Source organism: Henckelia pumila, chromosome 3 (genome assembly GCF_033568475.1).
Source record: "Henckelia pumila isolate YLH828 chromosome 3, ASM3356847v2, whole genome shotgun sequence".
In the NCBI taxonomy this organism is placed as follows: domain Eukaryota; kingdom Viridiplantae; phylum Streptophyta; class Magnoliopsida; order Lamiales; family Gesneriaceae; genus Henckelia; species Henckelia pumila.
In genome coordinates this window covers 37785356-37798833 of record NC_133122.1, presented here as the reverse complement: position 1 = coordinate 37798833, position 13478 = coordinate 37785356, and the positions used below count along the sequence as shown (strand labels likewise).

The 13478-nt window shown below is 33.6% G+C and overlaps 1 protein-coding gene across 1 annotated transcript; it reads right to left on the bottom strand.

The window, feature by feature from the left end:
• Positions 1-7721: 7721 nt before the first annotated feature.
• Positions 7722-11202, bottom strand: LOC140891257 (putative disease resistance RPP13-like protein 1). Its single transcript, XM_073299662.1, has 2 exons — positions 8243-11202; positions 7722-7946 (listed from the first exon to the last, which is right to left on the bottom strand). Exon 1 carries the CDS (start codon positions 11037-11039, stop codon positions 8304-8306), a length of 2736 nt encoding a protein of 911 aa, XP_073155763.1. The 5' UTR covers positions 11040-11202; the 3' UTR covers positions 7722-7946; positions 8243-8303.
• Positions 11203-13478: the final 2276 nt, after the last annotated feature.

The following is a 13478-nucleotide window of genomic DNA, read 5'->3' as shown; positions in this document are numbered from 1 at the left end:
TCTCCCATGTTTTTGCCTTTGATTTTCAATATGATATTTAAATTTATGGAACATCGTGGTGATTCATTTATGCATGATTTTATTTCTAACATGAAAGATAAATTTTTGAAATATTGGGAGAATATCCCAATTTCGCATGGTTTAGCAACACTACTTGATCCTAGTCAAAGCCAAGGTGGATTAGACATATTTTTTGAATATTACGCTAAATTTCTTGGGAAGAATGTTGACGATCAAAAGAAGTCAATAACACATTCTCTCCAATAATTGTTTGATTTGTATGCAAGAGAACAGGGTGAACCGAGTGCACAGTCGGATGAGAGACCGATGGAGATAGGCAAAACTGGAGCAATCAACTTCTTTCAAAGTTTGAAAAGACAAAAGTTGAAGGGAAAAGCTACAACAACTAATTACAATGAGATCCAAATTTATCTGAGCCAATATATTGAGACTACTGAAAGTTTTGATGTTCTAAATTGGTGGAAAGTAAATTCTCAGCTTTATCCAGTGTTAGCGGCAATTGCACGAGACGTCCTAGCCTTTCAAAGTTCTAGTGTTGCTTCCGAATCGGCATTTTCAATATGTGGAAGAATCATTGGTGATCAAAGAACTAATTTAAAGCCAGAAACACTTAGTATGTTGACATGCCTCCAAGACTGGTTTGCAGCCGAAAAAAAAAATAGGACCGCTGGTGAAACGACCCTAACTCTCTAATTATAAATAAATATGCGGAATTTTTTTTTATTACTTACTAAATAAAAATATGTACATGCATGCCTATACATATATGCACAGAATAAATAGATTTAAAAATAAATAAATTAAATAAAAATGCAACCTTTAATAAATTAAATATCTGAGTCAAACATTTAATAAAATACTGTCATAAGCAAAATAAATAAAGTTTGCATGCACTGAAAATTGTTAAATAAAATGAGTAATACTTTCAACCACTGAAAATAAATAAAAGTATAACATGCTGAAATATTCAAAAACATGCGTAAATACTCAGACAACTATCACGGTCACGGGGTCACTGCATGTCCGCTCATATGTCCTCGCCGCCGGTGGATACTACGTCATCCTCTACGTACTCACCTGCACCATACCAGTGTAGTGAGCCTAAAGGCCCAACATGCTAACATAACAAGGGTTTAAAATAATTTAATTCACTTTAATACTAATACATAACATATACATGAATGAGCATACTTAAAAATATCATGACATAACATAACTTAAATTAAACTTAAATATCATAATCATACATAATACATAAACATTATTGAGCAAATTATTTTCTAACATCGCATGGTTGTATCCATAGTGTAACCTTAAATCATACATTAAATACTGATCAGCATGGAAACCAACGTACGTGGCGGTGACGAATCACCTCTTAAATTGGCAGTAAACTGCCCTTCAATAGTTCACATATGGGGACGAATCCCCCTTAAATTGTCGCACTACTTCAACTTCCAACATAAAAATTATTTTCTTTTGCTCAACCTTAAACATTAAATCATGCATAAAAATTATTTCATGAATGCATGTACTTAAATAAAATGTGTGTCCTTCATATATATTTAATTTAAATTTCATACTAACATATAATTATTAAAATAACTTTCATGCATAAAAATAATTAAATATATATTCAGGACACATGCAAATTTCTCATGGATTGTACTGACTGCTGGCCCTAACACTCAAGCCCAATTACTTAAATCTGGCCCATTAACACTGAGACTGGTCCAATAACATACTTAAGCCCAATAATAATTATTCTAAGCCCAAATAATTACTTAAGGCCCATTAACACAATCTTGGCCCAATAACACTCCATTCCGGCCCAATGGGCCCAAAAGCCCAATGACTGGCCCAATAAATTCCATGGGCTCTAAAGCCCATAAAAATTAGTGGACTCACTTAGTTAAATTAAATATCCCAAAAATAATTAAATTCAACCCCAATTAATTAAATGGAACCCAAATCATTTTATTTCAAATTAATTGGCCCAAAACCAATTAAATCATAAAATACTTTAATATTCAAAAGACTCGAGTCCGGCCCACCTAACCCGGACCCGGACCAACTTAACCCGACCCACCACACTACTGACCCGACCCAGGCCATAGTCCCGACCCAAAACCAACCCTAACACCTAAACCCGTCGCCCCCTTTTCCCGTCTCAGCTGCGGCCGTGAGCAGCAGCCAAGGCCTGCTCCGGCCGCCCCTGGCCGGAGCGCCGCCGCCCAGACGTAGCCCACGTCTGGGTAATTCGAACCTAGCCCCTGAACTCAAACCATGCAGCCCAGCCCCTAGCCGAACCAAGCCCTTCCCGTGAACCCTAGTCTGCGCACTTCAGGGGACCGATCGAACCTCCTGGTTTTCCTGGGCTCGTTTGGCTCGAACCACTTGAGCCATTCGAGTTCAGGCTACCCTCACAACCCTCTGAACCTCTGACCAGCAGCTAGATGCAACCATGGCTAAGGAAAACGTGAGTATGAACCAACAATCCAACAAAACCGTGCGCCTTCATCGAAACTCAAACAATTTTCTGAAAAAAACTACAAATTTTCGATGCATAACATTACACACACTAAACGACTGATATGGCATAAAAAAATCGAAAGGAAACATGCCTTGCACCGATAAAAGAAGAGAAGAAGGCGCGTGAAACGATTTCGGGACGACGAGGCGACGATGACACAACTTGGAAGCTTCAAAATCGTGGCTATGGAGTCCTTGGGGATGGCTGGTTGCTGAAGAATCTGATGAACAAAGGAGGGGGGTGGCGGCCAAGCTTGAAAACGTGGGGTTTAGGGTAGATTTAGGGTGTAATTTAAATAAAATAGGGGTTTGGTTAATTAAAATATTACTAAAGATTTTTAAATATAACATATAAAATCTTAAAACTCTAAATAAGAAGTAAAATCTGATAACTAAAATTAAAAATCCCGAAATATTAATTAAGGGAATTTTAAAAATACTAAAAAGTCATTATTTTGGCTTATTTTGAATAAAAACGGACTCCTAAAATCATATAAAATTAAATACTAAAAATATTGAGGAAATAAAACTCAAAATAATATTTTTGGGCTCTAAAAATATTCATAAAATAATTTGGATAGAAAGTTGTCATCTCGTCCGTCCACGGTCCCGTCTACGCGATCAAAAACAATTAATTTTCATAAATCGTGAAAATCACTAATTATGGGTTAAATGCTTATAAATAACTTAAAACATGCACAAATAATTTCACATAATTATTTAACCCATAAATCTAAAATTTTAAATAAATAAATTTCCTAATTATGCATGCGAATTTACGTATTTAAAATACCGGGTGTTACAGCCGGAGCATTCGACGAATTTCAAAGTTCAAGCTCCGACGAAGAACCGGAGTATTCGAAGTATATTTTAGTTAATCGTGATGAATTTTAGATTTCAATTGTAAAATTAAACATTTCAAGTTATGTAAGGACCTCGGTTATAATTATCTAATAAAAAATAAATCATTCAAACATTGATACAACCAAGAATATAATCAACCAAAGTTTCAATTTTTTTTTTTGTTATAATGGGCACGGACCCCGTGCATAGGGTCCGTGCCCTTCAAATTTTTTTTTAAAAATCTGCTCAAACCCGATGGCACACGGACCTAGGCACGGAGGTTAGTCCAGGGTCCGTTCTCTGCTTTACTCCAACTTCGGAACCGGTTGGAACCGGTCCGGTTGACGTCGAACCGGACATAGGTTCGAATTGGTTCCAAGGTAAGTAACCTTGGAACCGGAACCGGTCCGGAACCGGTTCTAACCGGTTCCCACCGGTTCCGACCATTATGGACCCGAAACCGGCCGGAACCGGACCGGTGGAACCCTTAAGCATGCCTATTTTGAAGGCCCGATTTCTTATATTAGACTCATGCATCCAAAATTAATCTCAAGTACGACATTGATATTAACTAAAAACTATCGTTGTCACGTGTCGCTTGAAACTAAAAGTGATCATATTATCGATAGATAACATTTTATTGGTACCAAAGTTGGTGACCATCCCGGGATTCTCGGGTAGTGGCCATGATGTAGGGCTGTGGGCCACGTTTTGGTCTGATCATGACTAGAAAATGTTGGAGGAATCATGTCCCTTGATTATCGGTGGAGGTGGTTCATAATGGATTGACTTAAGCTACCTGTCTTATCTGACAAAGGAAGTCATCTGTGCGCTGGAAGTGCTTGGGATGCCAATGCTTACCTTCCTGACCAGTCACCCTTTCGCCCTAGGCAGTACCATTTCACCATTTCCTCCCGAGTTCTCTTGACCCGGCCAAACACTCTTCCTACTCAGGCATATCTTCCACCCAGTCCCTTCTGAGCTCTCTCTTCTCAGCCAGAGTCCGAGGATGACCAAGGAATTTCCCGGGACATCACTAATTTTTGTAATTCTTATTCTTATGTTACTAATTGAATTGAAATGATTGAGGCATATTTTTTTGTCATTTTTGGTAGACTTGGTTGTGATGACACTGGTCGTTGATGATACATCTAAAACTGGGATAATTCGATCCTACAGATGGACCCCATCTATAGGATCAATGCCATTGATTGGCTAATTTCATGTTGACCCCACATATTTTTCATGTGAAGCTTGATATTGTCGATGCTACCCAGTGTGGCGTGTTCTGATTGGTCACCAATCATAGAGGGACACGTTGCCCGTGGAGTAGTACTACATGGGCAGCATGTACAAAACCGTGAAGTCCACATTAAATGCATGTGTGGTCACATGATGGCCACATAGCTGCCTCCACTGCAGCATCAACTTACCCCTAAAACTGATATTGTATCTTGTTTATCCTATTTTAGATAATTTATTTTACAACAATAATTCTATTTATTTTTATTTTTTGTTTAACTAAATTAATACTTTTTATATATAAAAAAATGGCAACTTGGGATTCAGCCCCTGATTTCAAATATAAATTTAGATTCAGTCCCTATTTCAGATAATTTTGTTTCAACTCTCTGGTCCCACAATTATTTTCATGAATGAAAATTGGTACAAATGTTAAAAATATGGTACAAACATATGATATTTGAGTATTAACCATTTCAGATCTGGTACAAAAATTAAAATTTTTAAAAACTTATCGTACATACATGTTTATGTACAAAATATTTATATTAACACACTTATTCATTATGAATCAGTACAAACATCAGTATTTTGAGAATCACAAAAATTAAAAATTTACGCGCACTAATTTTAGAAATTTGAGTACAAAAATATTTAATTTACGTATTGATTTATATATTTATGGCATCAATTGCCTCAAATGGAGTACAAAAATCACGATTTATATTTTCAATTTTAGAGAGATGAAATATAACACAAAATATTTATACCAAAAAAACTTGTTTTTATACCAGATCTGAAATATTTAGTACTGAAATTTCATATATTTGTACTTATTTTTCAATTTTTTATACCTATTTTTCTATTAGAAAATAACTTATGGACCCAGGGAGTAAACACAAACTTTTCTCGAATCAGGGAGTGCAGTAAAAAAAAATATATGACAGGGACTGAATCTTAACTAAACATATGAAATGGGGAGTTTTTACCAATTAACTCATAAAAAAATAATCACCTTCATGTTAAGATTATGAGCCCGTTTGGATTTTGTACAGATTTTTTAAAATAAGTGTTTTGTAAAAGCAACAATTTTTTGCTTTTGAAAAAACTCTAATTTTGACTTAAAAATGCTTATTTAAGCATTTTTTAGGTCAATCAAACACCTTGTTAACTGAAAAATCTTTTTTTTTAATTTAAAAAAAATGCTTTTTTTACTTGTCTTTTGAAACCAAAACGGGACATATGTTAGAAATATAAGAATAGTAAACTCTGTCCTTATTAGATATGTATCTAATTATTTTTTTTAAAAAAGAGTTATTTGTATCAACCACCCCTGTGAAATATTGAAAATGCACATTTTTCCCATGTGAAATTTTAATAGGCATCTTCAACCCTGACCTTTTAAAAAATTAGCACACTCGCCCCTTCAGATGCGTGATTGTTGCGCACGCGCCCCTCATGCGACTGGGCAAATATTTTGATATTTTTTTTGTATCAAATACCCTTGTGAAATATTAAAAATTTATATTTTACCTCTGTGAAAATAATTTTTAAATCTATTTAACCCATAATACATAATTTTTAATAAAATCCAATTATAAATGTTTAGCAAACATTACATGCATTCATAAACAATTATTTAAATAATTTCAAGTACAAAAATATTGAAATAAACTGATAAGTTCAAACATATTGCTTTTTTGATTTAGGATTATATATTATTGAACCAAAATTTAAAGTTTTTGAGAATATGCATTGCACAATTTGTGATAAATAATAAAAAATAACATGCTTATATAATTCTAAATTGAAAAAGTAACATTCATGAACTTATCATTTGGTTCAATATTTTGGTATTTTTAGATTTTTAAATCCTTATTTATGAATCATGTTTAATGGTGAAGTTGAAAACACGAAGTGATTTGATAAAATAATGATTACGAGATAAAGTAATAATTTTTTTAGAAATAAATTAATTAAAAATTATAAATTTAAAATAAAAAATAAAAACAAATAAAATTAAAAATTTTTGTTACTTATCATGCACTTATCATTTTGATTTAATATTTTGCTACTTTTAGGTATTTAAATCTCGTTCATGAATGCATTTTTAATGAAGAAATTGGAAACAAAAAGAAAGTTTAATAAAATAATTATAACAAGATAAAATAATAATATTTTTTAGAAAAAAATTATATAATCATAATAAATTTAAAATTAAAAATAAAATTAATAAAACGAAAAATGTTTGCTAAATATTTTATAATTTGATTTTAATAAAAATTATGTATTATGAGTTGAATATATTTAAAAATTATTTTCACAGTGGTCAAATATGCATTTTTAATATTTCAAGGGGTATTTGGTGCAAAAAAATATAAAAATCTTTGCCTAGTCGCATGAGGGGCGCGTGCGCAACAATTACTCATTTGAAGGGGCGAGTGTGCTAATTTTTTAAAAGGTCAGAGTTGAAGATGTCTATTAAAATTTCACAGGGAAAAAGTGTGCATTTTCAATATTTCACAGGAGTGTTTGATGCAAATAACCCAAAAAAAAACCAAAAAACCCGAAGCAATCATTTATGCGCAAAATACATTAGATAGAACTGGATAACTGATAATTGGCTTTACTCTTTACATGTAAAACCTTGATGTTTGATTGTGAGTGTTCATGGTATAATCTGTTTTAAATTTCTTATTTTATTTAATTAACTACATATAGATATGTATAATTTTTTCCAGATTTAGAAGGAGTAATCAAAATTTTACAAGTAAATACGTGAAATACAATTTAATTTATATATGACTCAAACCGCAATGCAATTTAAATAAAATAGTTTATTTTCGAATCACACACTGGAAAAACTAAATGGGAAAACACGGTAGATTTCAACCTAGCATATGAGTAATATCCCAATGATAGATCTAATGTCTCATGATTTGTCACGTCAACAATATATAACTAATTACGCTTATGTGTATAAATACGAACCGTTGGATGCATGGTTTGAATATTACCCATATGCTAGGATTTCATCTATCTGAAAACATACGTTTTCGTGTTCGATATCACACACTTCCTCAATAATTAAAACAAAGTCTGAATCAACATCTAATATGATCATCATAGTTAGTTTTAGTTCAAAGCAAAAAACAAACACACAAACCCGTAATATGGAAAGTAAAGCAAAGCAATTTTAGCAAGAAAATAAACTTCAACGGCAGCTAATAAAAAACAATCTGTTGTCCATCACATTGGTTTATCCATGGAGAGAGCTGCTTAATTCCTTCGCTGAATCATCGAACCATCTGCATAATCAAACATGTCAGGGTAGATGACACAGCTAAAATTTTCATCGAAATCGTCGGACACATTAACATTTCGACCAAAGATTTGTGGAGAAAAGAAAGGTACGTAGAACAAATTAAATGCTTGATCATGGCTGCAGAATTAAAGAAACCAGAAATACAAATAATGCAAAGAAAAAAAAGGTGTCATGTCATGTATGATGCATCTTATTGAATTCCATCACTAACATACAACATATGATATATGGAAATTGTCTCAGTAGCCATGTGAATTAAAAGAACGATATTCGACCTACCTGGCAAACATGGTGAATTAAACAAACAAAAGATTGTGAGGAACGACAAAATCACTTCCATTTATGGTTGCGCGGGGATCAGAAGGTTTGCACAGTCATTGATGTTTGAATTTCCATGGCTCATCAAGTTTGCTGGTATACTGATCAAATTCGGGCAATCATGAATTGTGAAACTATTTAGGAGAGGCATGGAAACAAAGGTAGCTGTGTATACCCAACTGATCAATCTGGTCATCCTTCTTACTTCAAATAACACCAATGAAGGAAACTTCACACTGTCCCTCGTGCCATAAAAATCGTCATCCATGGACTCCAAAAGAGGCATGTCTGAAATGTAAAAAGATTTCAGGGAAAGAAGTTGTCCGAGAGGCGGAAGACTTTCACAATACTTGAGTCCTTGCAAGTGAATGCTCGTGAGCTTGCGATTTGGTTCACAAAACCAAATAGGACAAATGATCCCACAATACTTATCAATGACCAGCTCTTTCAAATTTTCATGAGGCCGAAGATTTGAAAGAACAAAACCTTGTCGATTTTGTGCCTCTTGTAGAGCATTTTGCTGCACACCACTTGTTAACGGCACCCATTGTAGTTCGAGCTTGTCCAAGAATTCCTTATTGCGTAACTTGGCCTGAGTTGCATCTCCAACATTTACGAGTTGAATGTTTTTAATGCAGAGTGATCCTCTGAGTAGATTCATGTCACTCATTTGAGAGATGCCATTTTCTTCTTTGTTTCCAACGATAAACGCGGAAAGAGATTGAAGATTGGTTAACCTTCCAAAATGTGGTGGCATCTTGGTAAGCTGGCCTTTAATATCCAAATCCAAATGTCGCAAGTTGGAGAGATTTTTTGTTTCATCAGGCAATTCACGAATTTGACGACAATTTTTGAGCTTTAGTGTTTGCAAGGCCAAAAGATCACAAACGGACTTTGGTAGCATTGAAATTCGGTTTTCGGAGAGGTTGAGGTAGCGAAGATACTTCAAGTGACCAAAAGAATCAGTGAGTTCAACAAGACCAATTCTACTCAAATCCAACACCCGCAAAAACTGCAAATATGCGAACAATTCATTATTTAGTAGCCCCTCTCGAGCTCTCCTCTTATTAATCATTAAAAATGTCCGCAGCCTTTTATTTTTCTGAGAGGCTCTTAGATGTATCGATTCTACGCAGTCGCAAAGCATCGACAAATGACAGGTATCTCCAAATAAGGGACAACAATCTGACCGCATGTTGGTGACTTGCAAGCATACATCGGTTGAAACAATTTGTGCCAAATCATGAACGAAATCGTGCATTCTATATATAATTTGGTTACTTGAGTTTGTATCTTGTTGGAAAAATGACCTGGAGTAAAGGTCATTGAAACAGCGGCGTCCCAGGTCCTCTAATCTCCATCCTTCTATGGGTTGAATGAAGCCCTCCGCCATCCATAAAAGGACAAGTTCTTCGACTTCAAACTCGTGATTTTGGGGGAAGAGAGAACAATAAGCAAAACATTTTTGTAATTGTGAAGGAAGATGAAGATAGCTGAGCATCAAAGCAGAAAATAGATCATTTTTATCTAGTGGCAAGTCCCACAAATTTCCCTTTAATATACATCGCCACTCATTCTCTGAACATTCAGAATTCGATAATAAGCTTCCAAGCATCTCGGCTGCCAAAGGCAAACCTTTGCAGTTGTTCGCAATCTCTCTGCCAATAAATTCCAGATTTTCTTGTCCCTCCACTTGAAAGAAAAGTCTTTGTTTCATCACAGCCCAACATTCATCATTTGATAAATACCTGAGATTATATGTTTGAAAGGATTGAACAGCTGCGGAAACTTTAGCACTTCTTGTGGTTACAATAACTTTGCTTCCCTGGGAACCCAATTTTAAAGGCAAAGAAAGTAGATTCCAATCGGTGTGCTTTTCGTTCCAGTAATCATCAAGAACCAACAAAAATTTTAACCCCTGAATGACACGTCGAAGAAGAACTTGAACGGAATTCAAGTCGGCCAAAGCGCAACTGTTCCCTGTCAATGCTTCAAGTATAGATTTAGTAATCCCAATCATATCGAATTTCATCGATACAGAGACCCACATTTTCTTGTCAAAAACTTTGTTTACAGATTTATCATCATAAACCAGTCGTGCCAGGGTTGTCTTCCCAATTCCCGCCATTCCCACTAATGACATTACTGACAAATTAATATCACCTCCTTGTTGACTCTTAAGCATATCAAGACACATTTCTTTGGCTGTTGCCCTCCCAACAACAGTATTTTCATCTACCAATGAACTGGTAGACAAAATGTTATGAATGTGTGGTGACATCAAGTTGGGACTACCTTTGATCTTTTCAATCATAAGTAGGCCTTCCATTTCTCTAGCAAGATCTTCCAGCTTGTTTTGCAGCTCATTGATCTCATGAGATAATTGAAATTCACCAGATGAAAGAATCATGTTACGAACCTCAGCCTGTGGGATCGAGCCGGAGGTGGAGATGTACCAGGAGATGTAATCGACAATAGAATCGGCGTCATAAGAAAGTTTTTTGATATCAGCAAACCATATTTTCCAAGCTTTGCTTCCGCCCATCATCCTCAATGGATAACACTCTACATGATCCACCAAATCTTGAACCCTCGACATAGTTCTCCGCAACTTTTTGAGCTCGTCCTCAACATCCCATATAAGTTTCACTTCTTTCCAAGCAAAGGATCCGAATGAAGCCAATCTCTCCAATGCAAATTGAAAGAAAGCGGATCCAAACCCGCTTGGGAAGCCCGATACGAATAACGAATAAGCCATATATCTTTATTTGTGAGGAAAGTACTGTAGTTGCCGATGATCAACAAACAGTCGGCCGGTGAGTCAACTCTTTGCAGCGATGTTTTCGGCAAAGAGAGAAGAATTGGTCTGAGTTGATTCTGTGCGCTGCTAAAATTCAACGACCTGTATTAACAATAAAGAATCTGCAGTGATGTTAACTCCTACGAACAAAAAATATTTTCGAATCGAAAGTTGTGATTGATTCAATGTATTTCAAATCCATAAATATTTTTAAATATAAATATTAAAATATTTTTTTTATTGTTTATAAAAATAAAATTATAAACTTTGAATCCATCATTTTTTATATTTATATACCTAGAAAAATTTATTTGGTGGGAAAAATTTTATTCGCAATCAATCTAACCGTTAAAGCTAGCTAAATAATATAGTCATGATGAAATACAAAATTGTATATGTCAAACCTAAAATATCTAATATTATCATATAAATCTATTTTTTTTCCAAAAATAAACTCATTGTCTTATAAATTAAAAGTCACAAAAACTCATCTAAGATGGTTGGTTAATTTTGTGAGACGTATATTCTATTTGACCTGAAACATGAAAAATATTATTTTTTATATCAAAAGTATTATTTTTCATCGTCTCACAAAATACCTATTCAATTAAAATTCACGTCTAGTCACAAGATACTTATTCAATTAAAGTGCACTAATCATATAAAAAAATGCATTACTAATTTTATAACTTAATTTACAAATAATGAAATGAATACATATTTAAATAATGATATTTCGAAAGTGAAAATTTTACCAATTTATTCAGGAGAATAGACTTGAAAATTGAACTAATCAATTTATTGAAAACAAAAACACATCCGATTTTGGCTATTCTTTTAGGAATTCCACCTAAATTTTATATTAGACAAACATTGGCATACATCTCCAAATTTTTTACAATAAAAAATGCATGATAATTAGTAAAAGAATAATAACAAAAATGAGTGCAACATTAACATATTAAGCAATTGGTGAAGACGTAAAGACTGTGATAATATAATTCTCGTTGCCATAAAATTTGAAATATAAGCTAAATATATAAACAAAATATGGGCAAAATCCGCCGGACAGGAGCCCACTTTTGCCCATATAAGAGGTTCGTCTGGTGTTTTTATATAGTAGTTCATATTAATTTAGAATGAATTTCAAATTGTGATTTGAAATTTATTCTATTTTATATTATTAATAACATGTAAATAAATAAAATATTATAATCAAAATTTATTGAATTCAAGTTCATGTCCTTAAAAGTGCGCATCTTTTTTAAGTGTAAAAATGCAAAACGGATTCATTTACCACGAAGATATTTTTGCGATATATCAATTATCAGGTAAGCCATGGTCATTCTCGGCCGCTTAATGCAAATTGAATCAAATTACACACCCATATATATATATATATATAAAATGTCAAATAGTATAATTTTGGTAATCTAGTACAGAATCTTTTGAACCTAGAAATCATCAGTAGGTGTGAGCAGAAAAAACAAAAGAAATCATCAGATAGGTTTTGGACCTATTCTGCTTCTCACATATTGCCTGTGTGTTTTGCAATATAAAAATAGGATTTGTGTTTTATGTCATTCCTTGATCTTTCATAAAAAGCACAGCCTCGTGTAGCATAAAATGAGCCTAAAAGTAGCAATTTGGCAAACCTTGAGCCTCGGTGCATGCTAATTTTTTTTTTTTTTTTTATTTTATTGTTTTTAAACAAATCACCGTGGTAGCTGTTATTGATAAAATTTTGAATAGGTCGTCGCAAAGTTGATATTTTATTTATCATAAAATACAGATGAACTCAATATATTGTCGTAATAGGTGAAATAATATACATATAAATTATCACAAAACTCCAATCAAACCATCTCACAAGTCACTTTAATGAGACGAATCTCATATCTGATACACATGAAAAATTAATACATTTAATGCTAAAAATTTTACTCTTTTCAATTTATACCGTCTCACGAGTCAATTTAATGAGACGAATCTCATATCTGATACACATGAAAAATTAAAAAAGATTTAAGGAATAAATATTATAATAAGATTAACCATATCTCAAAAATAAATAACTAATAAGATAAACGATTTAAAACTTGTGGCCAAAGAAAGGCAAAAGATCATATTTAGTATTTCAAAATTAGAAAAGATTTAAGGAATAAATATTGCTTTCAATCTCCCTCTTTTTGTCTTTTTGGACAAAACACTTTTTAAACATAACAACTCTCCCTGTATCAAAACTCCCCCTAAATAGATTCTCCCCCTAAGTAGGAACAGAGGTGTTGTCACTAGATGTTGGCAACATCTAGCTACAACACTCCAGACCACTAAACATGTATGAAAGGAGAAAACACATATCATATGAGAGTTAAAGAACACAAAAGGCAGTTTTGA